Here is a 25,703-nt window from a genome sequence, read left to right as displayed (position 1 = left end):
ACAGTTTATAACATAGCTTTTTATATTACATTTGGAAAGTAGGGGTTTGGGTTCTGGTTAACTGTGTAGTACAAGGAAATTAAGTACATGTATTTAAAAAGACTTCAAAAAGACTTCAAATGTTGTACTGTAGAAATGACGATGACTTGATAAGAGAAGACAAACTTCTAAAAGTTACCATTGCTTGCCTGAAATACAATATCAAAAGTAATATACTTTGTTCAAACTCCTATGTAGGAAGTTTGTTCTGTAAAAATGTCAGTCTTGTGACTTTTTTTGTCAATCTGTAGAAACACCACAGCATGTTATATGGAGTGACATTTTCAGCTCTTAAAGTTCTCAGAACTTTGTAAACTACTGAAGAATCCAGGTTCCTCAGGCTGTATCACGATGCTGTATACAAAGTAAAAATTCAGTGACTTGCAAGAAAGATCTTCAGATTCCTGTTATGCAGTGTAATTATATATAAGTGGTCTCGTTGATGAGAAGAGAAAAATCTGTAACAGGTTTTAATTTTTATTATTCTGCTGCTCTTGTAGAGTTCTCCTAAGATGGCTGCTCTGCAGTTTGAGTTGTTTGGAACAAATTTAGATGGGTTGGTATTAAATTCCCAGTGTACCATAAATATCAGAGGTCCCTTCATTGTTGTTGTTCAGTTACCATGAGTTGTAGGTAGGTGATCAGAAAAAGAATGTCTGCTAGGCATAGGACACACGAAGAAGTTATTCAACAGAGAACTTGTGTTTATTGGATTTTATGGTCAGTGGACCATAAGACAAGCTGCTGTGATTTTTCTCTCTGCCATTTGGCAGTAAATGTTTCAAACCACAGTGATTACGTGTATGGTGTGATTTGAAAGTGTTTTAGTAGCATTTCAAATGAAGCAAACTATGGCTTTACCAATCTAAATCTCGTTCCTTTATGTTTGGTAATGGCTGTTGTTGTTTTGCTAACATGTAGTGCACCACAAAGTTTTCAGAATTTACACACTAATTCCATATTGATATTGTAGGTACCTTTCCTGGATTGCATTGTAGGAAAACATTTCCTTTAAAATTTCTGTTTTCAGAGGAAAAGCTTATTTTTGTGCTGTAGCTTTTTGTTTGTGCACGTGATGATTCAATTTTTGTATTTCATGTTTTGAATGAATGCAGCACAATAGAGCAGCAGGGGCCTTCCTCTTCAGATGTTCCAAGCACATCTCCTGTACAAAGATCAGTAATACATAAACCATTCACGCAATCACGAATTCCTCCTGATCTGCCGATGCATCCGGCACCGAGACACATCACCGAGGAGGAGCTGTCTGTCCTGGAAGGCTGTTTGCATCGCTGGAGGACTGAAGTAGAGAATGACACTAGAGGTAATGCCACGAGCTGGGGAATGCACTTGCTGTCGGAAAACATTTGTGCAAGAAGGGGAAATTTTTCATCCAAGAATGTTTATTGTTTGGCATGTGGGTAGATCGATACGCACCACATTGAAACATATCCGTGTTTGGCTTTTAGTGACATAAAATAAAGATGTAGTCACGTGCAATTATGCAGCCTTATGGAAAAGAGGTTCTTTTTCTCTTTCAGATTTACAAGAAAGTATATCTAGAATACACCGGACAATTGAATTGATGTACTCTGACAAAACAATGGTCCAAGTAAGTACAGTTTCAGCATGAGATAACTGAAAATAGATCCTTTTTGTCACTTTTTGAAACTTCTTAGATGCTTGAAAATAGAGCAAGTATACTATGATTACATAGGGCTTCGAGACTTTGCAAACACTTTAGTTGTGCACAGTCAGATGGAAGACAGCATTACAATATTTTACAGGTGACATGCTTAAGTTTAAGCAATTTGTGATGAAAAGCCAAAATTTGTTCCATCTCTGATCCATTTTTTTTTTACTTGAATGCAGATTCATGCCATAAGTTTTTTTTTGCCCTGATTTGACCATATTGCTAGGTAATCTTGTGGCATTAAGGTGGCAAAACATTAGATACAAGAAACTATTCTTTTTATGCTTTGCTGCTTAGTGAGTGTCTTTGGGTATTGCAACTTTTATGCCAATATTTGAGAATTCAGGCTCCTGATTGTGATTTGTAGTTATTAATGCACATCAGTGGTTTTGTTGTCATTTTGCTATTGCTGGATTTTTAAAACACTGTTTGGATTTAGTATCAGTCACAACCTTGATTATTAGTCTAAGCTGCCCTTTAGGAAATTCTCATGTTGTGTAATCTGAACAGTGTTTTTAGAATGCTTTACTACGGAGTTGTGGCTCCTCTGCCATTTCTTATGTTCACATACTCATGTTCTCTCACTCTGACAGGTTTTAAGGTTAAGGATTACTTCCTCTGTTACTTTCTGTTAGTAAAAAGAACTATTTTCGTTCCAAGTAAGATCTGTTCAGCTTACAGTTTTCCTTGAGGTATGTTTTCATTTTGTACATGGCTTGTAATATTTCCTGGCAGCTGAGCTCTGATGTTAAGGATTTCAGGCAGACTTGCCCTGATGACTTTCTTTAAGCTTGCTACTTGCAGGCACTTTTCTTTTTTTTTCCTTAATTCTTGTGTTATAACAAGAAGGTTACGTGTCATCCAACAGTAAAATTAAGTAATTTGGTAACACTGTATCCAAATAGTGTACTTGTGTTGGCTTAGGTGTTATAGGAGGAAATACCTCTGGATGGCAAAGGTAGTAGTCAGCTATCATTACAAAAGAAAAAGGACCCATCTGAAATCACAGGCTGGAAGCAAAGGTTGTTGCCCTTATGCAGCTCAGCTGGTTTTGTCCCGTGGGTGTTTTGGCACAATAGGAAGGAGGCAGGTGCACACAATCCCCTTTTCCTTGCCTATCTCTACCTCTGGGTGATTTGATAGCTGGGTATTGCTCTATTCTCTGGGGTAAGTTTCACAGTATTGATGTTTTCCTCTGCATGATACAGTTGCAGGACTGAAAGCTTTTCACTTGTAAGTCATGTTCTAGGCCCATAAAACTAGACAAATTTTTAAGACAAACATATTATATTTGCAGGATACTTCCTAGTGCTTGTATGAACTATCTGAAAAGCTCTTCATCTTCTCCTTGTGACCTCTTTTGAGTCTAAGGAAAACTACAGTCATCTTAAAACCTCTGTCAAGTTTTCATATGAAATACATTCCTGAAATTTTTATTTTGTCTTGTTCTCCTGAATCAATGGTTCATCAGCTTCTTATTTAATTATTTCTCCCCTTCCATGAATTTGCTGTGGGGAGATGACAGAACAGCTTTTCCTGTGGGAGTTTATCTTGGATACAGCAGCTTTGACATATCTATTCTGTAGTGAGAGGTGGGTTGGTGAAACTCCATTCCTGTTTCATGAGTACTAAGTGTAAGCTAAGAAGCTTAATGTTCTGTACTATTAATTACTGTTGATACAATGGCTTATCACAAGAGACCTCTGTCAGCACTGAACTCACCTGTACACTGGTCACAGACCTTTGTGGGCAACCTTCCTGGAAGCTCAGTGTGGGCAGCTGGTTCTCCAGAGCTGGAGGGAAATGTTAGGGGCCCTCAAGCTGACCCAGTTAGCGTGGTTTTAAGTAAAATGTTTTAAATTCACCTGGGATTTTTAGTGCCTGATTTCTGGGTGAGGAATTTTATTTTGTTGAAGTCTATAGAGAACTTGATTTTTTTAAAAATCAGGATCTGCATATATTTTTGCGCACATACATGGGCTTGCAATCATTTTAAGAAGGCTTTCACACTGGTTTAATAACAGATGTTAAAACCCCCAGAGCATTTAGATTTAAGGACTTGCCAGGATTTCTTCTGTGTACACTTCTTGTGTTTGGGAGATTTAGAGTGCAGTTTGACCTCTGGAATGACAGGCTGTTTGATTCCAACTGCTGTGCAGTCAGTCAGCTTTACAGTTCAAGGGGGTTTGCAAAATCTCCAGCCCTTGCATATAGCATGGAACAGAATGATCAGGTTAAAAGTGACTTCAAGGAGTATTTATCGTTACTGATTATTGAGGTACTCAAATGATATTTGCAACAAATACTTAGTACACCTTATGTTAAATAGACTATTCTCAGTCCAGACTGTGACACCAGTAAAAGATAGTTTGGGGTTTTTCATGCCAGCTGAGCTGTTGTCATTCAGGCACACTGTGCAGTTTTCTCTTGTGTATTGCATGTGCTGTTTCAGCAGGTTAAAATGAGTCAATCACTAAGATGATTTTAAAGGACTTGTAAGTAAGGAAGCACTCGTTCATTCTGCTTTTCTCTATCTCCTTTAGTTTCCCAACTACTTAGATAGAACAGACATAACCTGGAATACTTTTTACATCATTCCTAGAAACTGGTATCTTCCTTCTTTGCCTCAGGAGGAGGAGAGAACATCTTCAGGTGTTCCATGGTTTTACGTGGCAGTGCGTTTACTGATACATTTACAATACCAGAAAACAGCTGTATTCCTATTTTACTGTAGTAATTTTACCTTTAGGTAACAGAAGTATTCAACTCTCAGATATTCCTTTAATAAACTCTCTTAATGGCACACAGAAAGAACAGAGTTTATTACTTTGAATTTGCATGTGCGTTTCCAGACTTTTTGACAGTTTACCAGGTCAGAGCTGGAGCAAATCACAGACAGTCAAGGCTGACATATTTGAGGGTTTTTTGTACAAGGTAGGTAGGAATATTAGGGAATTAAGAAAAGAAGGTGTCTGGCAGTAAAGACAGCCGAGTAGACATTTATGCTACTCACTAATGTTTTTATGATCTCCTGTAACTACTAGTGGTAAGTAACATAGTTCAATGTCCTTATGCTTAGTGGTTTGCTAGTTTTACTTGTTTGTGTTTCCTCTGTGTTGTTTTGATTCTGTTTAACTTTATTTTCGTTATTTTTATTTAATGTAGCTATTATTGCTGGCATACATTAGGAACTAACTGCTGGCAAAGAGAGTTTGACATTTGGGTTTTTCTCTATTTTCTTTTTTTAAGGTTCCTTATAGGTTGCATGCTGTACTAGTTCATGAGGGTCAAGCGAATGCAGGACACTACTGGGCGTATATTTATGACCACCATCAGAACAGATGGATGAAATACAATGACATTTCTGTGACAAAGTCAACTTGGGAAGAGTTGGAACGGGACTCCTTTGGTGGTTACAGGAATGCCAGTGCATATTGTTTAATGTATATCAATGATAAGGAACAATACTTGATACAAGGTAATGTTATCAATATGGGTTCTGTATGGTGTAGAATAGCTAAATACATTGATAAAGTGAGCTTCTCTCACATGGATTTCCAGATTTTTGAAATGTTTTTAATAATTATTGAAAGTTTTATTTCTGCTCATAACTGTTAGATTATTTTTGTAGGTAGAACAATTGCTCTTCAACTTTTAGATTAATAAAGATAATGCCAGTGTTTCAGTATTATTAGGAGATTAAAATAAACTATATGTTTTCTAATTTGCAAACATTTTAGCCAAGTGATTGCATGCTCAGAATTCTTAAGGGGTTATCTCATTAGAACAGAAACATGGAAATAGATAAATGAGCATTTTACATTAAAATCCTCATGTAGCTGCTTTTTTTTTTTTTTTTTTTTTTGCCTAAGCTTCAGAGCTCTGATGCACTCTACTGGAACACGGAAACTTGAAAACTTATGCAGTAAATTGAAATGTAAATAACTTAGCCCCTACCAACTACACATTAAACCTGAGCAATACATGGATTGGGAAATTTTTTTTCAGGACATGTAGTAATATGCAACTACAAGGCCTTGTATGGAAGTGTTTGAAGAGGGGACAAAGATCCCATTAGCACGAATTTTATAATAATGGTAGCCAGGGAGCTGACTGTGAAAATGTCCACAGATGCAATAATAGGTTGGGGAAAATTTTCATGCTCCTGTCTTTTCATAGGGCAGAAGGCTTGAGTGCTTATTTGTGCAGTTTGTATAGGAGAACTGATATTAACCATGACATTCCTAGATTGCCAGATTGGTAGTGGACTTGCAGCCATGAGGTCTGTGGGCCCTGTAGGCTGCTCTGCCACTCCAATTAAGTCTGAGGGCTGCTCACTGTGGGACAGTTACAGCTGATGGATCTCCCGGGTCTGGGATACCCCTGCAGACACCATTCTCCAAACAAAAGGGAAGGTTACTCAGTGCAGCTAGTGTTCCTATCAGTTGACTTTCCAAATCCCTATAGGCCCACTCTCCTTCCTCTTTTCCCTTGGGAAGTTTAGTTGTGTCCATCTCTGTGTGGCTGTAATGCAGTCGAGGGATGGTGGGGGTTTCGTGACTTTTTTTTCTAAATGTTCACAATCAGGCTTATCTTGGCCCAAGATGGCCCAAAAGGCTTATCTTTCAAAGTGTCAGTGATCTGATAGTGCCCAAGAATGTAAAATCCAAAGATCACAGGAGCAGTCTCAGTATGTCTCAGTAGTAGAGGAGTGCCCAACAGATAGTAAAACCAGTTAGAAGTAATATAGTTTGGGGGTTTTGGTGTTACACTGTACATTTTCAGTAATTCACTTGAGGAAATCTGTTGAACATACTTTGTTTTCCCTATTCTTTCTTTTTCTGAAACTTATATTTCATGTTACTGCAGAGGAGTTTAACAAAGAAACGGGGCAAATGCTTGTTGGAATGGACACACTACCTTCTGATCTAAGGGATTATGTCAAGGAAGACAATAAACGTTTTGAAAAAGAACTTGAAGAGTGGGATGCGGAACTTGCTCAGAAAGCACAGCAGGAGAAGTTGTTATCTCAGATACCCAGGGCACCAGCACCCTCACCTGCTCCAGGTTAGCTGCTTCTACCTGTTTGTGAAAGGACGAGGACCAAAAATGACTGGGTTTTGTATATATTGTTTTACAGCTTAACAACAGAATTTTTGTAATCATGAATTACAACTGTTCACTTGGCCAGAGTAACTGTACTTGAAGCTCAGTCTGGGATTTTTTTGCATTTCATTTTTTATTTAAAAAAAAAAGTGTTGGTTCATCTGCCTTTTCCCTCCCGGTTATCCTTAGCTTTATTTTTTTTTCCATATAAACTCTGGCCTTTTAAGACAAGTAATTATTAATTTTTAACGGGTCTCACCAGTCTGTTTTGAGAATTTGTTAGTCTGTAAGTGGTGCATATTCAGCATGATTGAGTACAAGACTTATGTTCTCATTTTAAATTAAGACAGAATTTAGATACAAAGAGAAGAATAATTTATTTGGTGTGGTGCATTGAGTAGCTTTAGCAATAGCAGAGCCCACTTACGATTTTACTGTGTAAAACCAAGGACATTAAAATTATGGAAAAGACTCTGACCAGCAACAGTGAGGCCAGTGATTTGTAGTGAGGCTGCTGTCCAGATGTTTTCATCGCTTCATTGGAGTTGTTAAGACTGAGCATGTATTTCTCATAACTATCTGTGACTGCAAACTGAATGTAGCAAGTGCAGTGATTTAATGACATCGCTTGTTTTGTGAACTCTGCGGAGAGCTACTTCATCTTCTGTATGTTTTGAGTTCACAAACACTTTGTTTTTGTTCTTTTGTTAGTAATGGAAAGTCCAAAATGAATGTTTTATTTGCCTGACAAAATTTGGTTTCGTCATGTAAGGAATATAAGACAATATTTATGCTAATCAATTTATTGCCCCCAAGTGGAAGAGATTTTGAGATATCCCTTAAGGCAGATGAACATATTGTGTTTATTATTTTGCAAAGTAAAAATACATCTGCCACTCAAGTGGCTGTTGGTCATTCCATATATTGAGTCTGTATCCCACAGAAAGTTCAAGTAGAATCTCCTCTTTGTTCTTGGTCATCCCTGATAATCAACTGATGAACACCCCTCACTCAAGAGCCTTAATGGGTTTATAGACAGGATGGGTCTATTGTTACTAATATAAAATCAGGGATCCATTTATAGGGAAGTGTTCAAAACTACATGAGACACAGACTGCTGTAAAGTTGAACTTGTGAACTGTGTGACCTACCCTGCATTTTCTGTGTGGTTACCTTATCTGTGAGACAGTGATCCAGATAAAAACTAATCAATTCAAAATTCATACTGATGTTAACACACAAAATTGTTATCTTATTTCTGTCACTAAGTTCAAGCAGGAGAACCAGAATATTTAGAGCAGCCATCAAGAACTGATATTTCAAAGCACTTAAAAGAAGATTCTGTACAAGCAATCAATAAAGCTTTAGCTGAACAAGAAGATAGAGGTCCAGAAGCTATAATGGATACGGTGAGGATATTTTGAAGCTTGAAATACTTCTTTTGCTTTTATTTTGCAAATGGAAATGATTAAAGCTGATTAAAGGGTGTGTGTCTGGAAACTTTGAACTGAAATTGGTTTTTCTTCAGGAATTGTCCAGACTGAAGTCCATTCAGAAAGTGTGTACAACAGTAATGAATGTGGGACGAAAAAGAAATACTAAATACAAGTTCTCTATGGGATTTAAGAGCTTGTCAAGAGTACAGCGTATTGTTCAAATTAAAATCAGACGTTTGTGCCCACAGTCCTCTAAAAATATTAGATGGTTCATGTATTTTTGAGGAGAAAATATTGACAGTGTGTGTAAAAGACTTGAAAAATACTCCTTTAGACATTGAGGCTTTTGTCTGTGAAATATAAGATTAAAATTGAGTTCCCTTGAAAGACCTGTGGCAGCTAATGCAGCTTTCAAAAATAAGGGTTTTTTCAACAATATCCCATAGCTTTATGCAGATTCACAACTTGATGAAAATTACTTTTTGTGGTTCATAGGATGCATATATTAACTTTATATAAGAATTAGTGTTGGGTGATTCTGTTTTCACTTCATACAAAAAATACTAAGAGGAATGGGACATTAACTATTTTATGGGTTATTAATGAAACTAGTATTTAACAGTTTTTTCTTCTAGCAATTATTTTTTTTGCTTCTCTATAAGTAGATGGCCACAAAACCAAGGGTCATTAAAACAATACATGCATCTGTCTTGAAACTGTATCCATAAGGATAAGACATAAGAAGTGTAGACTATAGTTTCCTTAGGCACCCCTAGTGACCACTAGAGATATGAACAGTTTAGATCTCTGCAGAATTTGAAGCAGATGGTTCAGGTATGAACCCTCATTAAACAGCAGCAGATCTAGCCATAGATATCTCTGGGGCCAGCAGGAAGTCCTCTTAAAGCCTTTGAAAATTGTTGACAACTTGTTGACCTGCTGTGTTTTCCACTCCTCTCTCCCGTGGTGTCAGGAAAGCAGGGAAACACACTTTCTCTGCTGAACTGAAATCAGAGTTAACAGGGAAACTGATCTAACCCTTGATGAAAAGATGCTCTGCCACTAATGCTTTAGGCTACTGTATCTCTGATTTTTTTTTTATTTTTTTTTTTTTTGAGTTCTCAGAACCCAGAACAGCTTGGTGGGAGCCTGTTTAATATGATTTACCTCCAGCTGAAGGGGTAGCTATGCAATTACCAAGCCCATGATAAAATGTCTTTCATAATGCTGTCCTTTTCTAGGGTTTGTGGGCATCCATCCCAGTGGGATGTGAAAGAATCTTACAGACTTATTCCATGGATCAAGTGTTTTAGTTCAGGATAATGACACCTTGCACAGTGGTCAGCCTTAGGGCTTCACAAAGCTGTGGTTGAGGAACCACATGGGAACACCACGATAGGCTTGATGAGGCAGATGCAGGTTGTATTACTCCAGTCTTTTCCCTGCAGCAAGATGGATGGTTCTTGAAAAATATAAATGAAAAAAAGCCAAACCATGCAAACTCTTTTATTTAGAAACAACTGTACTTCAACTGTTATAATCTAAAGCAAATTTCTCGCTAATCTGAAGGTGCTGTGTTAATGTTTAAAAGCTGCTCTCTGTATACCCAAATTTCACTTAGTAAAATTGTGCTTTCTTCTCAGTGTATCAGCATGCTTTCTAATTATTCTACTTCCACATGCATTCAGACATGCAGCCATATATTCCATTCTTCCTCTTTTTGTTTCTCCATTTTTAAAAGAAGGAAAGCCAACATCAGCATATGTAACCTACAAGATTGTAGGTTAGTCATCACATGTTCATTTTGTCCCTTTTCTGTCCTTCTGCCCTTTTTTTTCTGCCCTCTGATTGCACAGTTTTCCTTTGTATTTATACAGTGTTGGGTGTAAATAGATAACTGTATATATTTCTGGAATCTTTGTTAAAAAATGAAACTATTGTTATAGTTGCAGCAGTAGCATGGCACTCTGTGATTGCTTAGATGAGAGTCAAGGTTTAAGTTCTGCAGATGTTGTAAACTGCCTATTATTCAGTGATAGGCCATAGAAGCTGAGATTTTGTCCATTGTTGTTTAAAACTCATTTTAACATAGCAAGAATTTCAGTGACTAGCAAAATCTTCCTCTGATTTAGTTTTTGATTACTCTTCTAAAAAATAAACCTTTTGAATGTAATGTTCCTTTAAATATTTTTTAAAATATCTTGATTGTTAGAAGTTGGTTGGTGGGTGGTCTTTTCCCAGAGCATCAGGAAATGTTAGCCTTTGGCTTGTTTCCATCCTTTAGTATGAATTCAAGAGGTATTTCAGATATGAAGTATCTGGCCTGGCCCTGTTCAATACCAGGTTGGATGGGGCTCTCAGCAACCTGATTTAGTGGGTGATATCCTTGGAATGAGATGATCTTTAAGGTCCCTTCCAACCCAAACCATTCTGTGATACATTCAGTAATTTTGGGGTGAAATGTATAAGGAGTGGTGGTTCATAGACTCATCCTTTGCCAACTGCCTTAGATCTGTAACAGATGTTAGAGTTGCAATACTGGTATCCTAACCTATAAAGATATAATTAGTGATTAAAGAATGAATGAAATATTTTTAATAATTATGGCTTAACTTCAAAATGTACTGCTTAAAAGTATCACTTATATTCTCAGTTTCTTAATTTTTTCAGAATTTCAGCAGTGCACGTCACTGTAGTAGATCAGCCTGTCAGTTTGCATCTCTCTGTATTTTCTGATTATTACTCTTTTTTTTTTTCCTCCCCCCCAAACACATACTGATAATGGTTTTCTTCTGCAGAGCTCTGATAATGCCCCAGCTCCACCAGCTCCTAACCAGCGAGTTGTAGAGGTGGCGATTCCTGATGTAGGGACTTTTGTGATTGAGTCAGAGGAGGGGGGTTATGACGATGAGGTACATTTGATTGCGGTTGTGTGCACCGCTCCTCCTCGGTGCTTTCCTCTGCTGCCTGATGAGAAGTTTTGGCATGTTTGCACATAGTGACACTTAACAGATTTCTGCAAAACTAAATGCTTAGCGATTTGTAATCTTAACAATATATTAATTTGTAATGAGATATGAAAGGAAAGCACTACCTACTCTAATTGGGCACGCTTTGCATGGTACTGTTTACACTGGAGGTGTGTTTGTCTTTTCAGCTGTGGAAGTTGAATGTTTGTGTTAGGCCAGGTAACCTTCAAAATGCTGGTGATAGACTGCACACCGCTCCATTATTTAAAAAGTGACAGGACAGTGAATGGTGTTCTTAATGTTTGTGCTTCTGTGTCAGTCCAATAAAGCCAATGTTCAGATCTGATCTCTTATTTGCCAAGGTTAAGCTTTTAAGGCTTTGGGGATTAAATTAGCTGTGGAAATAACCTGAAACTGATGTGGCTGGTGGAGCTGACTCTTGCAAAGCTTAAAAAAAAAAAATTTCTTTTTTTACAGGTCAGGCCCAGGGTGTTGCCAGGGTGTACCTGGTACTACTTGAGGAATAAACTAGAGGGCAGCTGTTATCCTGAGAGACATTATTTTTTGCTGCCCTATTTTAGCACTAAAAAGTAACATTAAACTGCCCTGCCTTGACACTGCCTACTCTGTGAATATTTTGGTGGGGGTTAGTGTTGGGGCAGCCCATATTATCAGGTGTCTGAGCGTGTGTTCTTGAGGGGCTCTGGGGAGCTTTAGCTTCCCTAGGCAAATGGATATTTCAGGTCATTCTGCCCTGGAATTGTGATCAATTGTAACTGGGATTATGGGGTGGGGAGTAAAATTATTTAATTGACAGCATCACACTGAGTTTGGCTTCTCACAGATGTGTAGTCTCCACCTTTAAAGACATGAGGATTTAACCTCATTTAGTGACCTGCTTTTTTGTTTTTTTTCCTTTTATTTTTTTCACTGTTGTCCTCATACCATTGTCTTTCTAGAGGAAAACTTTCTTGCCAATTTCCCTGTTCATTTTGTTAGTGTGTTCACTTTTTTTTTAAAATGTTTTTATGTGTGGGAAACTCTTGCAGGGAGTTTCAGATTCTTCATCTTTTCTTGCTGTACCAGTTGCTGTACCACTATACCAAGGAGAGAGCGAGAGTTTTTCTTTGCTCACAGTTAACAAAGGAGAAAGGCTTTTCAGAGTAACCTAAATGTCTCAAATTGTATGTAACTGATGTGAATAACTGTGAGATATGTGTCTTATGTTTGGCTTTGTGTTCGTTAATTGTTTTGGATTTGATGTTTAAGAATTTGTCTGCAAATGCTTCAGGAAGCAATTGCACTTGTAGCAATGAATGAGTCTCTGATTTTGATGTTGAAATATGCATAAAATACAGGAAGCGTGGTTTACTGTGGTTTTAGTGTAGTGTGATTGGATGATTTTTCTACCTGAAACTTTTTTTTTTTTTTTTTAATTCTTTGGCCATGGGTAGCACTCATTCAGTGTGCAGTTTCTGCTGGATACTAATGCTGAACGATGCATGTTCCTTTCCTTGGAAGTTTGGACCATGTAACTTTTTTGACACAGTTTTCTTCAATTTTTTTTTTTTTTTAATAAGATTCCTTTGATGTTGTTACAGTAAAACTGTATACACGTGCCATGATTTGATTTGCAGAATATGCACACCTGATCTGTATTGAAGTGTGGCATTTCAGTATATGCATGCATTAAGTCGCTTTTTATCTTGCATGAGACAAAAAGCATATTGAATTTGGTCATTAAAATATTAATCATTCAAAACTTTTACCTTAAATCCCTTGTGGCAGGTCATGCTGACCCCGAACATGCAAGGTATTATCATGGCTATAGGTAAAGCCAGGAATGTTTATGACAGGTGTGGGCCAGAAGCAGGGTTCTTTAAGGTACAACTAACATTTTCAACTTTTTCTCCTCTGACTTTTCTTGTTAGATATGCTATTCCCTCTACCCTTTGATGTATATTAAGTCTTTTCTAGCATCTATACGTATTTGTCTATATCAGTCATCCATTTAGATATTTCTCCCTTGAAAAATAGACAAATATTTGCCCTGTTCATTTCAGTAGCTTATATACCTTTCTGCATTTTAGCTTTCTAATAATAGTAGTGAGGAAAATAATAGTAACATGAAACCTAGATATGTAATCAATAAGAATATATTCTCCTCCCCTCCTTTTAGTAACTTGACTTTTGGGACATCAGTTTTTTCACCCAGGGAAATTAGTGTTTAATCATTTGTTGTTTACTTTAAAAAGATGTTCTTGTTTAATACTCCTTAAAAGATTTTTAAAAAATCTAAATTACTTTCTTTTGTGTAACTGCATGGATGTCAGTGCTATTTATTATAAAATTTTTTATTACTGGGAATTAGACATTAGGCTTGTTGTGGTTATTGCTCTTCACAATGATGGCAGATTTAAAAATGTGTTAGTTTTCTTAAATACACAAACTTCTGAGCACTTTTAGCTCGTAGTCTTTTCAGGGTATTAGAAAGGGAATTACTTTGACATGATGTAAAATCCTCTCAAATGTGATCTGGAGAGGAGGAAGAAGTTTCTTGCCTGTTACTGAGTAGCAGCCTGTTTTCTTCTTAAGTGTTATGATGTAGAAGAAGCTGTCAAAATCCCAAACCCCCCAACAAACAACAGCCAACCAAACAAAAAAAAACCCTACCAATGCCACCAAAAGGTTCTCCAACCCCTTGGTAAGGAAGTTGAAATCTCGTGGGTTGGTTTGTTTGTCTGTTTGTGTGGGGGTTTGTAATGGATACTTAAAGAGGGGTTATGACCATAACATATGTTTGGAGGGTTGTCTCTGTTAACTGTGCCTGCCCTCAGGGAATGGAGAGACACCTGCTATAGCCTCTGTTCAGTGAAATGGGGTTAGTATGGGATTCAGTGCTGGTTGGTTTTTGTTTTATTTTTCAAACTTACTACTGAATGAAAATATGTCAGTATTTTTTTATTTTTTTTTTAAGCTCAAAAAACCACCTTCATTTGATCAAATCACTCCTTACCAGAATTTTTTTGATTATACTTAATTATTTTTTTAATATGGAGGGTGTTTTGATAGTTTTAAAACAAAAATGTTCAAAATAAAATTATATTTAATGCTTCAGAGTTATCAAGACAGTACTCGGTTGCAATGTTTTTCAGTCTTTACCTTTGAAAGCTTAAAAACTTGTACTTCATGGGGACAGAATTTGTCTTTGAGGTAAAAAATGTTTTGACACTAAATTGTTGGAAAGTAGAAAACTTTCCTTACTCATTTTCTATGGAATCACGTTTGCAATGGCTTAGAAGAGGTGGAACGTGATTAATTTTCAAGGAATGAATTAGCATGAACATATGCAGATGAACTGGTCCTACTTAGTAACAAAATTCAGGTTTTGAGATTTATCAGATGAAATCTCACATTTCTCCACAAGCTTATTGTAAAAGCTTCTATACCTTTCAATGCTGTCATACTCTGTGTTTCTTTGTGATTGTTTTTTATGAAATCAGTGTTTTCAGAAAATTTTGGGAGTTTTGTATATCTTTGTTTTAGTGTAACTCAGGTCAAACCTCTTTGATGTGGGTCAACTGCCAAGGTAGATCTCAGGCTTAAGACATGACTAAGATTCAGGTATTTCTTGATCAATGACCTCTTCCAGTCATCTTCCTTTAAACTTTATCTACAGGCCTTGCAGAATGTTTGCCGGGATACTTTTTTCTACCGTCCCTTTTTCCTGTATTTTGTGTAAAGAAAGTGTTACTTTTTCATTGTACATAGGGGTTTCTGAACCTGTATTATACCATATTATTTAAAATATGAATATAAAAATAGAGGCTTTGCATTGCATTTTTCCCTACTTCTCAGTAATTATATAAAAATTAAAATGTCTTAATAGCAATTTCTGTTTGCTTCTGGCCTACCTCAATAAACAGGGTTTAATTGTTATCCTTGCTGGCTTTCCAATAGTAGAACTTGTGATGTTAGATAATAGAAACTCTATCTGTGGCTTTTGGCATTTATAATGTTCTCCCAAACTTCCTTTTTAATGGGAATGCATATGAGTATTTAAAGATATTGATGCTGAACAATCTCTTAAGTTTTAAAGTTCTCCACATGCTCTGTGTTTAAGCCTGTATGATTATTATCCTACCCACTTGCTTAGTCCTGAAACAAGATATGTACTAGTAGAGGATGGGAGCCCAAATTTCTGACAGTTACCTGCTACTGCCAGGTATTACAACATAAAGGAGTTTGAAATATTGAACAGGGTTGGGGTTTTTTCTGATTGCTTTGGAGCTTTATTTTGTGTCAATGTTGTATTGAAACTTTGCTGATGTGTTAGCAAACAATCTCATCACCTCCCTGTTTTGAGAGATAAATTATGGAACGTGTTAACATTTGTCACCGTTTTTCTAATTATTTTTCTTGTTGTTTTTGTTCCTGCTGTATAGTTTCAGTGAATGAGATCTAATGAACAGAACAAATTATATTCATTAAAATCTAATGTGATGGCACATCTGGAAATGTAAACACTTCTGATGACTCCTAAAGTTGGCCTAAAATATTCAGTGAGGTCTCCATCCTGCCCTATATATAATACTAATATATATGTATATTTGTATTATATAATATAATACTGCTCATATTGAGTTATTATTTTCTTTATAAATCCTATAATTTGATCTTTGTTAAGAGACACTCTCATTCTCACTTAGTGTTTCCAAAATCATACATGTTCATTAAACTTCCCGTAGAATTTATTTTATTCATGCATTTGCATTTTAACCATATATTAGAGGTACTTTTTTTACATTATGAGTCTTCAGGAAATTTCTTTAAGTAAAGTGTTGGAAATCTTATATGAGCTTTGGATTGTAAATACTTAAATCTCTAAGGATTGGATAAATCATCTCTCAGGGAAACATAGCACAAGATTGGAACTTCTTTTGAAGTAAAGGTTTACCTAGGATTTTGACAGGCGTAATTTGGAAGAAGAAAGAGCAACTTGACAATTTGTCTGGGTTTTTTTGTTTCTTTGTTTGTTTGCTTTTGTAAAAACATAGTTTGGGACTTCTTAGGAGGGTGAAATATTGAACTGTTAAAAAGATATTTTATAGGCAAAGTACCACAGGATGTGAATTGTCCTGTTAGTGTTTGTGACGCTGGAGTTAAAAGCCAGAAGGAATAACGTCTATTTTTTTCAAATTATGTAGGCAATTAAATTGGAATACACGCGTTTGCTAAAATTAGCCCAGGAAGATCCACCACCTGAATGTGATTATCGTCTGCGTCATGCAATTGTTTACTTCATCCAAAACCAGGCACCAAAGAAGATAATTGAGAGAACATTACTGGAACAGTTTGGAGATCACAATCTGAGCTTTGATGAAAGGTAATAAGATCTACACGTCTCATTTCCTGTGCTCACGAATGTGCTCTGGTGGGTGGAGACGCCCCTTCATGTTCAGCTCGTGCTTGTATTAGAGGGAAGGCTGGTGGCTTTAGTTGGCTCTACCTCCTAGTGAATAGCTTACAAGTTTATGGGTAAAACATATCTTTTATAAAAATCTCTATAAAAAGAGTAAGTGAGAAGTTGTGTTTCTATTCATGTAAAATAAGGAGAAATACTCAGCGTTGTTCATAATTTTGCACATAGATCTCTGTACCTTCTTTCGCTGTGCATTTCCTCACTGCCCTGAAAGCCACCAGTAGACAGCAAAGCCTTACAAACTAAGTGAGCAAGTGACTTGAAAGCAAGACAATGTCTCTGTTTCATTCAAAATTCTGTCTACTTAATTATAGAAATAGACAAATTACAAGTTAGAAAACATTAGTCTGATTTCTGTGTAGTGAATAATCTTCTAAACTTCTGCAAAGTAAATGTTGGGGTGTTTCAAACCATCTGAACTTTTAAAAGAAAGACTAACCAATGTGGCAATTTAGCAAAATAAAACAAGTAATTCTTTAAATAGCACAGGCCTCCATCACACCTACATCAAAAGTGTGCTCTCTCCTGCTGATTATACCATGCATAATAAAAATGAGTAGCATTTTCATACTGGTTTGCATAAGGCTGTACTCATACTGTTTGAAGCTGCTGTCTGGTATGGATAATACCCTCTGTGAATTTCCAGTGTTATTTCATGATTTCTTTTTGCTTTTTGTAAGGTGCCGTAACATAATGAAGGTTGCTCAAGCCAAACTTGAAATGATAAAGCCAGATGAAGTAAACATGGAGGAATATGAGGTCAGTATTTCTTATGCTTTAAATTAGGTTTTAAGGTGAAAGTGAAATTCAGCTTAGAATTTTGTCTTCACAAATTTCCGCTTATCTTGCACCGAGAAGTTAAAACTGGTTATTGAAAGATATTTGTCTCTCCAGAGGCTGTTGTTGGTCTAAAGCTGGTTTTTCCACATCTCTAATTCCAACATTTGAGTCATAAATAAATGTCACGTTGGAGTCTGTCCTTAGTTCGTTAACGTGTCTTGATGTCAGTAACAATATTTTGTAGTTTATCACTGTAAGAGCCAATTGGCTTCTCTAGGCAGACAGAGCTGGCAGTGAAGGAGTGAGAGTGGTCTAACCCCGGCCTCACTCATCCTGAGAACTGGGTAGCAGGCACAGCCACATTTGTGCTTTTCCTCCAGGTGTCTCTGTGGCCATTCCCATTTTCTTGTGAGCAGCAGATTCTTCTATTTGCTGAGACCATACATAACCAGCTTATGCACTTAATATTTCCTCCCGTGTAAAACTTGGAGAGAAAGTAAGAACCAATCTCGGACATTAAATAATAGTGATTATATTTGCAAAAATAATTCATCTCACAATTAAAGCTAAGCCTGTAGCGGGTTTTACAGCAACAGCTTCAACTCTATGTAATAATATTCATTAAGACCTCTTAACAGTGCACCACTTACACCTCATTGTTGTGCTGTTAGGTCCAAAGAACTTGTTTAGGATGATTATGGGAGTAATCATTCCCTCACAAACCAAATGAAAAATATTTGTCACTTCTCATTAACGTGTCCAGGACCTACAATAGATACTCCCATATTACAGTGTGCCCTCTGTAGCCTGTGATGGGAAGGGGCCCTTAGAGTGGCATTTCTGTTTCATATTTTTGGCTGTTCAGGGATCAACATTTCACCATTTTCAAAATGACATTACGCAGAGAGAATAAACAATTCTAGACTTGGCTTTAAGAGTGGGGAGTTAGGGGTGTCTTCTGTTCCCCTGCAGATGTGCCCCTTTTCTAACTCCTGAGGCAGATGGTGGTTTCTCCACAGACTGTGTCAGTATTAGTCCTGTATATTTGAGTTGGCATTTTATGGGCCCTTTCTCAAACTCAATTCTGTTGAATCTGTAAGAAGCTGTGTCCTGTGGTGTGCTGTCCCCTATTTTATCTTTAATGCACAATTGAAAGTTGGCATCTAACCTGCTGTAGTAAAAGTGCCTTTCTCACTTAAAGCATTTACCTATAAAGTGGACCAGGAGTCACTTTGTATAAATGGTGAGGCAGTAAGATAAATGTTCTGCTCCAGTACCAACATCTCCACAGTCTGAGTTGCATTTGGGTTTTTTGGCACTTCCCATGTAAAGTGTTTAGGCTTTTTCAATGTCATTCTTTTATTGAAATTTAAGCTTTCTCAATTCCTGAGTAAATAACTAAGTGTAGTGTAGGGAAGAAAAGAAAGCGATCTTATAAAATTATAACTGTGGTTCTCCAAAGATGTTCCTTTCAGATAATAATGCATTCTGTAAGAATAATCTCATCTAGAAATGTTTCAGATATTTAAGAATTTTCTTTTTATTGATGGAGGGTGGATTCAGGTGGACTTTTCACATATGCAAGCCTACTAAGAGTCCTTAGCACTTTCTGTGAGTATTCAGCACTAAAAGTGGAAGGAGGGGTGTGTTTAAAAAAAAAAGGAAAAAAGAAAAAAAATTACATTTCATATGTGTGGATGAAATTCTGTTTACCCTTTCTTATATGCAGAGATGGCATCAAGACTACAGACATTTCAGGGAAACAACCATGTTTCTCATGGTAGGATTGGAGTTTTTCCAAAAAAAGAGGTAAGTGTTTGCATGGAACACAAATGTAGTAGAGTGATATAAAGGCAAAATGTAACATGGATAAGTAAAGCTATTTTTTAAATTAAGAAATGTTTAATGTATTATTAATTTCAGTTAAGTATTTATTCAGTCTATTAATGTCTTCAGTCTTGCATTTGCCTCAGAGCTTCCCACATCTTATACTTAATCTCCATTTCCAATCTCTTACCAAGCCATGGGTACTTTTCAGAGCACCCCTCATGTGCTCCCTTATTGTTCCTTCTCTCCTAATCTTAAGTGCTCTGAGTATCCCTCAGCCATAAAAATCTTCTTTCTCTGGCACCACACGTGCATGTACATTTATCTGCTTTCATCAGCAATCACATTTAGTCGAGTCCTGTCTTACCTGCCTTTTTACTGGGTCTTCCCACTGAAACAAGTTTTGCCTTCTGAGTCAAAACTCCACCTGTGATGGGCTCTAGAGGTCAGGAAAGCAGAACATATTTGAGAAAAACTATCATGCATAGCTGTCATAGTTGTAGCTGATTGTCCTTAGCTCCATGGTGATTCATACTCTTCTCTTTTTGAATCAAGCCAGGAATTGTGACTGTATAAAATTGGTGACATTTACGTACCTAATGCACTACAGCTAAAATTTATTCTGATCATGCAACAAGGATGGTGATTAGAGTATAAATGCCTCAAAATGAGAATTAATCAATTCTCATGAGAGAATCCCTCAGTGAGAATGGAGAATAAATGTCTCAAACCAGAATTGTTCTAAAGTATCTCATCCTCCCATGCCCAGCCAAAGGAATGAAGTGGTTACTTGCAGAATATCCAGTGGCTGACATCTGTGGTATGAAAATTGAGCATTCACATGAGATAGGAATTTTTGATTTTGGAAACAATTCTGTAGTCAATCACTGATTTTTCATGTATAAAACAGTAGGTAAGGTAATTTATAGTGGGAATCAAATTTAATTCTTTGTCTTTTGGTTGTATAGTAAATTGCTTCATATTTCTCTTTCTTGTCTTGTATCTTCCCAAAAAAGAAAGGCCTCTAAAAACCAGAAAAATTGATTGGAAAAGACACTGCCTTGCCTTTGTGACAAGATATGTGTTTGTATAGTGGCAAACACAATGAGCCCATAGTCTTGATTTGTCTTCTGCTTGCTAGCATATAATAAATGGTACATTAATTAACAATCTAAATTGCAATATGCTACCTTGGCAGTATTAAACAGTTTTTGTGCAAAGGTTAGTCAGAAGATTTTCTGGCTTACCTGAAAAATAAACACTGGGGATGTTGCTTCATCCCCTAATGAGGCAAAAAAGTCACGGGCATTGGTGTGGCTTACAGGAACCCTCCTTGTTACCCCTGTACTTCATGCATGCTCTGAACTTGTAATCAGGAATGGAAGATCTTCAAGTTCCTTGGCACTGGGACTCCAACTGTAAAATACCAGCGTTTTCACTTATTCTCCTCTTGCCATAATATATTGTGATCATGCTGTAGGGGAGGGAGCAAAGCACAGGTTTGTGCTCTGTGCTGAACAGCAGTTTTCAGGAGTTTGGTGTAGCTTCAGTACTTTCAGCCTTTTTTAGTAGTTTGGTGATTTGGTTTTGGTAATTTCAACTTTAACCATAACCTCGTGTTCTCACTAGGAGTTGAGTAAGTGCACAATGTACCTTTCCTTACCTGCCTTAGGAAATTTCTCTTCCTAGATTTTTTTAAAAATTTGAATAAAAATGAGATATCAAAGTGCTTGTTTTTAGGGTAGCTGCCTGAGCTGCTTTCAGTGCCTGTCATAACTGTGTTTTTGTCAGAGAATTAACCATTTCAGATTTCTGCTGGAGATGGTGTGCAGCAGTGTGAAGGGAGATTGTTAATCTGTACATGAAGGGATCTCTGTCAATTATTAACTGTTAAGTTTTTGAGTCCTCTCTTGCTCCTGGTCTACCAACCAGGCTTGCATTTATCTGCTGCATTTAGATTAAAGACAGAACTCTTAACAGTCTAACAGCACTTCTGCTTTTGAAATGCTGTTGTGGCTTCTTCCATCAACTTAGATTTCAGGAATTTGGAAAAACTTAAAGTTAGCGAAGATTGAAAATTCACAGTTTATGTTTTGGAAGTAAAGTGACAGCTTTGATTCTTATTTGCTGAGGTGCAGAATGCTATTAAGAGATTTATGGCAACAGAACCTCAAACCTAATGTGACATAAATGCACAGTAAGTTTTCAAGTCTACTCAAGGCCCATCCAAAGGCGGTTTTGAAATGAGTGAAATGGTACCTGTTGGTTTCAGTGAGCTTTGGATTACATTTCATGTGCAATGATCTAACCTGATAATAAAATAATTTGGGTTTTTCTACCACACAACAAAACTGTGTGGTAGAAAAAAACGTTGTGAAGAGATTGGTGGGTAGGGGTGGACTAAACATAAAGCAAGTGGAGTTACCTGTCCTTCACTTTACCTTGAAGCAGGTGGTACCTGGATGTTGTATCTAATGCTTTTGTTTCTTCACTTCAGCTATATGGAAGCCTTGCTCTACCTTATCTATGCTTACCAGAATAACAAAGAACTCCTGTCCAAAGGCCCGTACAGAGGGCATGATGAAGAGCTGATATCTCACTACAGACGAGAATGTTTGCTAGTAAGTGAAGGGTCAAGTATTATGTTTCAAAAAGTTGAGTTTGCTGCATAGCTATCATGTACAACAAAAGCAAAACCTCCCTCCATTAACAATTTCATACTTAGACTCCTGTACGGGGGAAAAAAAGAAAAAGTAAAAAGGAAAACATTATTGCCCTTTTTTTTTTTTTTAATAATCAGTCATTTTTGATTGATTGGTTACATTTATGACTGTAAATAGTGCCACTGCCACAGTGTCTGGGCTAGGTAGGAGCAATGGTTGGGATTTTTTCCTTGTTATGTCACCTTTAACAACAGTGAGAAAATAAAAGCAGGTGATAGAACCTCTGTCTTAAAAAGAACAGTTGCAAAGTTGGAGTTGGGAGGTATGAAATGAAGTGGCTTCAGGAACAGCACAAGATCGAGTGGATTATTAGAGTTTATATATCATTGCTGTAAATGTTAAAACACAACTGTGGTTAATACGAATTGCCAGGTAATTTTGTAGGAACAAAACAAACTGATAAAACTGATACATGGCAGAATGTGAAATGCTGTATACTTAAAGGCTTTCCTTTTTTGTGGTGGTTTATGAAGAAACTAAACGAACATGCTGCAGCACTGTTTGAATCAGGAGATGATCAGGAAGTGAATAATGGCCTGATCATCATGAATGAGCTTATTGTCCCCTGTTTGCCATTACTACTGGTGGATGAAATGGAAGAGAAAGACATTGTTGCTGTGGAAGATATGAGAAACCGTTGGTGTTCCTATCTCGGACAAGAAATGGAACGTAAGTCATTTATTCATTAAGGTTAAAGGCCCTCGTGCACCTTTTTTATAAATATGATGCTTCTGATGACTGGAATTGAACCTATATCTTTTGTGCCTTCATAATGTTTTTTGAGCTACCCTGACTTTTGAATAATCCTGTACACATTTAAATAAAAAGTTTTTCCATGTGTTGCACTGGGGTATCAGGCCTTAAGGGAAACATACTTTGTGAATGGAAAAACATTTGTGGTGTTAGACCATCTGAAGGGGCATTTATATCAACATCTTTACTATACTAGGAATTGGTATGTCCTAGTTATTGCTGGTAGATCTGTAGAAAGTGGATTATTCCAAGTGAAACTCCTTCCCACCCACCATTTAAAAAAAAAGTCAACATTGGGCAGAAAAGGGAGAATTCTGTAAGTGCTTACATTTGTTTTTCTCACTTGATTTGCAGCCAACTTGCAAGAAAAGCTGACAGATTTCCTGCCAAAACTGCTAGATTGTTCTACAGAGATTAAAGGTTTCAATGACCCGCCAAAGTTACCCTCCTACTCCACACATGAACTGTGTGAAAGATACGCCCGAATCATGTTGTCACTCAGTCGAACTCCAGCCGATGGGAGATAAATTCTGCGACCTTCCTAAGCACATTGTATAAACTTTTTTAGTTCTTAAACCTTGCCTTCCTGTCACAGGGTTTGCTTGTTGCTGCTATAGTTTTTAACTTTTTTATTTTAATAACTGCAAAAGAGAAATGACTGTCCAAACTTTAGCCAGACTGCAAACGATTAAAGCTGAGAATCGCATGGCACTCAGTCGTTTCAACCAGAATTGATGCAACATGCAAGTCTGATCATTATGGCAAAACTGCTTTTTTGCCATTTATCTGTTACAGTATTACTTTGCTTTTATCTTAAGATCCTTTACTTTATCAACAGCTGTCTGGATCATTTTGTGACTGCAACTACTTTAAGTGTCCAGTGCTGTGTAAATACATGGTACTTGGTAGCTTGTAAATGAAATGAAAGAATAAAGTTTTATTTATGGCTACTTCTGTGTTTGCAAGCAGATACCTTGTATATTATTGTAAAATACGGATATTTTTAGAAGAAATACGGTATATTGATGGGTTACTCAATTTTATAGACAAGGTTCTTCAGGATTTATGGCCAGTTTAGATACAGGTAGTCGGAGATAACTGTATGTGAATATATTGAAAAACTGTCACAGTATTATACACTATGTTTTTTTGTATATTCTTCACTGATCTGTATGATACTGCACCTGAACACTTTTCTCTGTGTGAATGGCCATGCCAAGTCTTTTCTAGTAGTAGGGACTGGCTTCTGAAGCAAAACAATAATGGCACCTTCCTTCTATTCTCAGAAAAAAAAAATTAGAGTACAAAAATTAAAAGTATTTTCAGTAGAAATATATTACACCCTCTGAGCAAAATTTCTAGAAATTGATTAAAGTAGAGAATATAAAGGTTTTAAAAAATGGAATTTATTAAGCTTAAGGATTAATCAATTTTTAATTGGTATTTCAGTCATGTAAATGACCAAAAATAAAACCTTAACGTTAATTCCTTACTTGAAATGGGTTGCTATTGTTGCAACAAAATATCTCAGAAATCTTTTATCTGTCCTAATTGAATTTCTATTGGAAGTGGAAAAAAAAAATCTATTGGGCTTCTTTTGTAGAAATTAAATATGTCTGGTTTTAATGAAGAAACTTAATTATTTTGTGGAAAAAGAGATTTAATGCATCTGAGGTACCTGTTACCTGACACTATTTTGATTCCTACTCTTTATAGAGAACGTTTTGTGTTAGATCAGTAAAATATGTGAATATTTATTTGTATGTTTTTATTGGAGCGACACATCTTTTCCTTACAGGCTTTCAAGTGGTGTTTATTTGAATATCTACTAATAAAAGACCACAGAGGAAGGGAAGGACCACCTAGAAATGCAGTGGGCATAAATGTAGGCACCTCATGTGCAAGAAATGGCAGAGTTCACCCTTAGCACATATCAGTCTTAAAAGTTGTTCACTCTGGATCACAATATACAGTGACTAGAGTGTGGCCTTCAATTCAAAATATGTTTAGGGATGTTCTTTTCTGTTTTCAACAGTGCTTCATGCTTTTTCAAACTGTCCATTTATTTTATCAAATTCTTTTTTTCAAAGAATATTGAACTTTTAACAGTGAAATACTGCTCAGGAGCCTTTTTTTTAGGTCTGAAACTATTGATGTGTAAAATATCACTCTTCAAGGAAAAGGTATGCTTATTATGAAATGGGAGAGAGGATAAATTTTAAAAGGTTTTACATTTTGCACCTGTTCCACTTTGATCTGAAACTCAAGAATATGCCTCCTTAGCACTGTGTATTCTTAAACAAGGTCTTGAACAGATCAGACTTCTCACTTGCCTTTCTCAATAAGAGTAAAAAGAATTAAATGTAAAAGAGCAACTCTGTTTTGTTATTGCTAAAAGGTTTTGAGTTTGAGTGTTTGTGGAAGCTTTTAAGGAAAGCTCCCCTCTAACCCTGCAGGAGCCAGTTACCCATATCTGTGTAATCCTTGGTGACAAACACGGGGGAAAAGCCACTTTTTCTAAGAGAGAGTAATACATTATCTCATTTGGGAAGAATATCTAAGAGATATAAATCAAAAGGAAGCAAGGAAGGATGAGATTGTTCTTTTTCTTTGTTTTTTTTGTTTTCAGTTTCTTCAGGTATGAAAATAATCCATTGTAGAACATAGTACTGAAGATAAATAGGTATTCCTTTGCAAAGACTTGATTTTTTTGAGTTGAATTGAGGTCTAGTCAAGCAGAAATAAACATATATGCATTTTACTATTTTACTATATTTTTAAATATCTGATTTTAAACCTTCAGCTCAATCATTAGTTTATTATTTTGTTTTAAAATTCTTGTTTTTCATTGCAATAAGATAGTTGATAGCTTGGATTCACATTGCCTAACACAAA

At 36.5% G+C, this 25,703-nt stretch overlaps 1 protein-coding gene across 3 annotated transcripts in view; it reads left to right on the top strand.

The window, feature by feature from the left end:
• The window catches only part of USP25 (ubiquitin specific peptidase 25), a 90,177-nt gene extending 65,000 nt beyond the window's left edge, over positions 1 to 25,177 (top strand). For 2 of the 3 annotated variants that reach the window (XM_032678826.1, XM_032678829.1), the window contains 13 exons: positions 1,155 to 1,363; positions 1,581 to 1,651; positions 4,982 to 5,210; positions 6,602 to 6,799; positions 8,108 to 8,247; positions 11,073 to 11,186; positions 13,032 to 13,127; positions 16,451 to 16,629; positions 17,406 to 17,484; positions 19,235 to 19,314; positions 21,830 to 21,953; positions 22,529 to 22,724; positions 23,163 to 25,177. In XM_032678826.1, coding sequence (XP_032534717.1) covers positions 1,155 to 1,363; positions 1,581 to 1,651; positions 4,982 to 5,210; positions 6,602 to 6,799; positions 8,108 to 8,247; positions 11,073 to 11,186; positions 13,032 to 13,127; positions 16,451 to 16,629; positions 17,406 to 17,484; positions 19,235 to 19,314; positions 21,830 to 21,953; positions 22,529 to 22,724; positions 23,163 to 23,335 — 1,888 coding nt within the window. In that variant the 3' untranslated portion in view covers positions 23,336 to 25,177. The remainder of the gene's footprint in view (positions 1 to 1,154; positions 1,364 to 1,580; positions 1,652 to 4,981; positions 5,211 to 6,601; positions 6,800 to 8,107; positions 8,248 to 11,072; positions 11,187 to 13,031; positions 13,128 to 16,450; positions 16,630 to 17,405; positions 17,485 to 19,234; positions 19,315 to 21,829; positions 21,954 to 22,528; positions 22,725 to 23,162) is intronic. The other variant, XM_032678827.1, reaches the window with a different exon arrangement.
• The last annotated feature ends 526 nt before the right edge of the window (positions 25,178 to 25,703 follow it).

This window comes from Chiroxiphia lanceolata, chromosome 2, assembly GCF_009829145.1.
Source record: "Chiroxiphia lanceolata isolate bChiLan1 chromosome 2, bChiLan1.pri, whole genome shotgun sequence".
Lineage (NCBI taxonomy): Eukaryota > Metazoa > Chordata > Aves > Passeriformes > Pipridae > Chiroxiphia > Chiroxiphia lanceolata.
The sequence above is the reverse complement of the archived record's forward strand: the minus strand, read 5'-3'. Positions and strand labels throughout refer to the sequence as shown.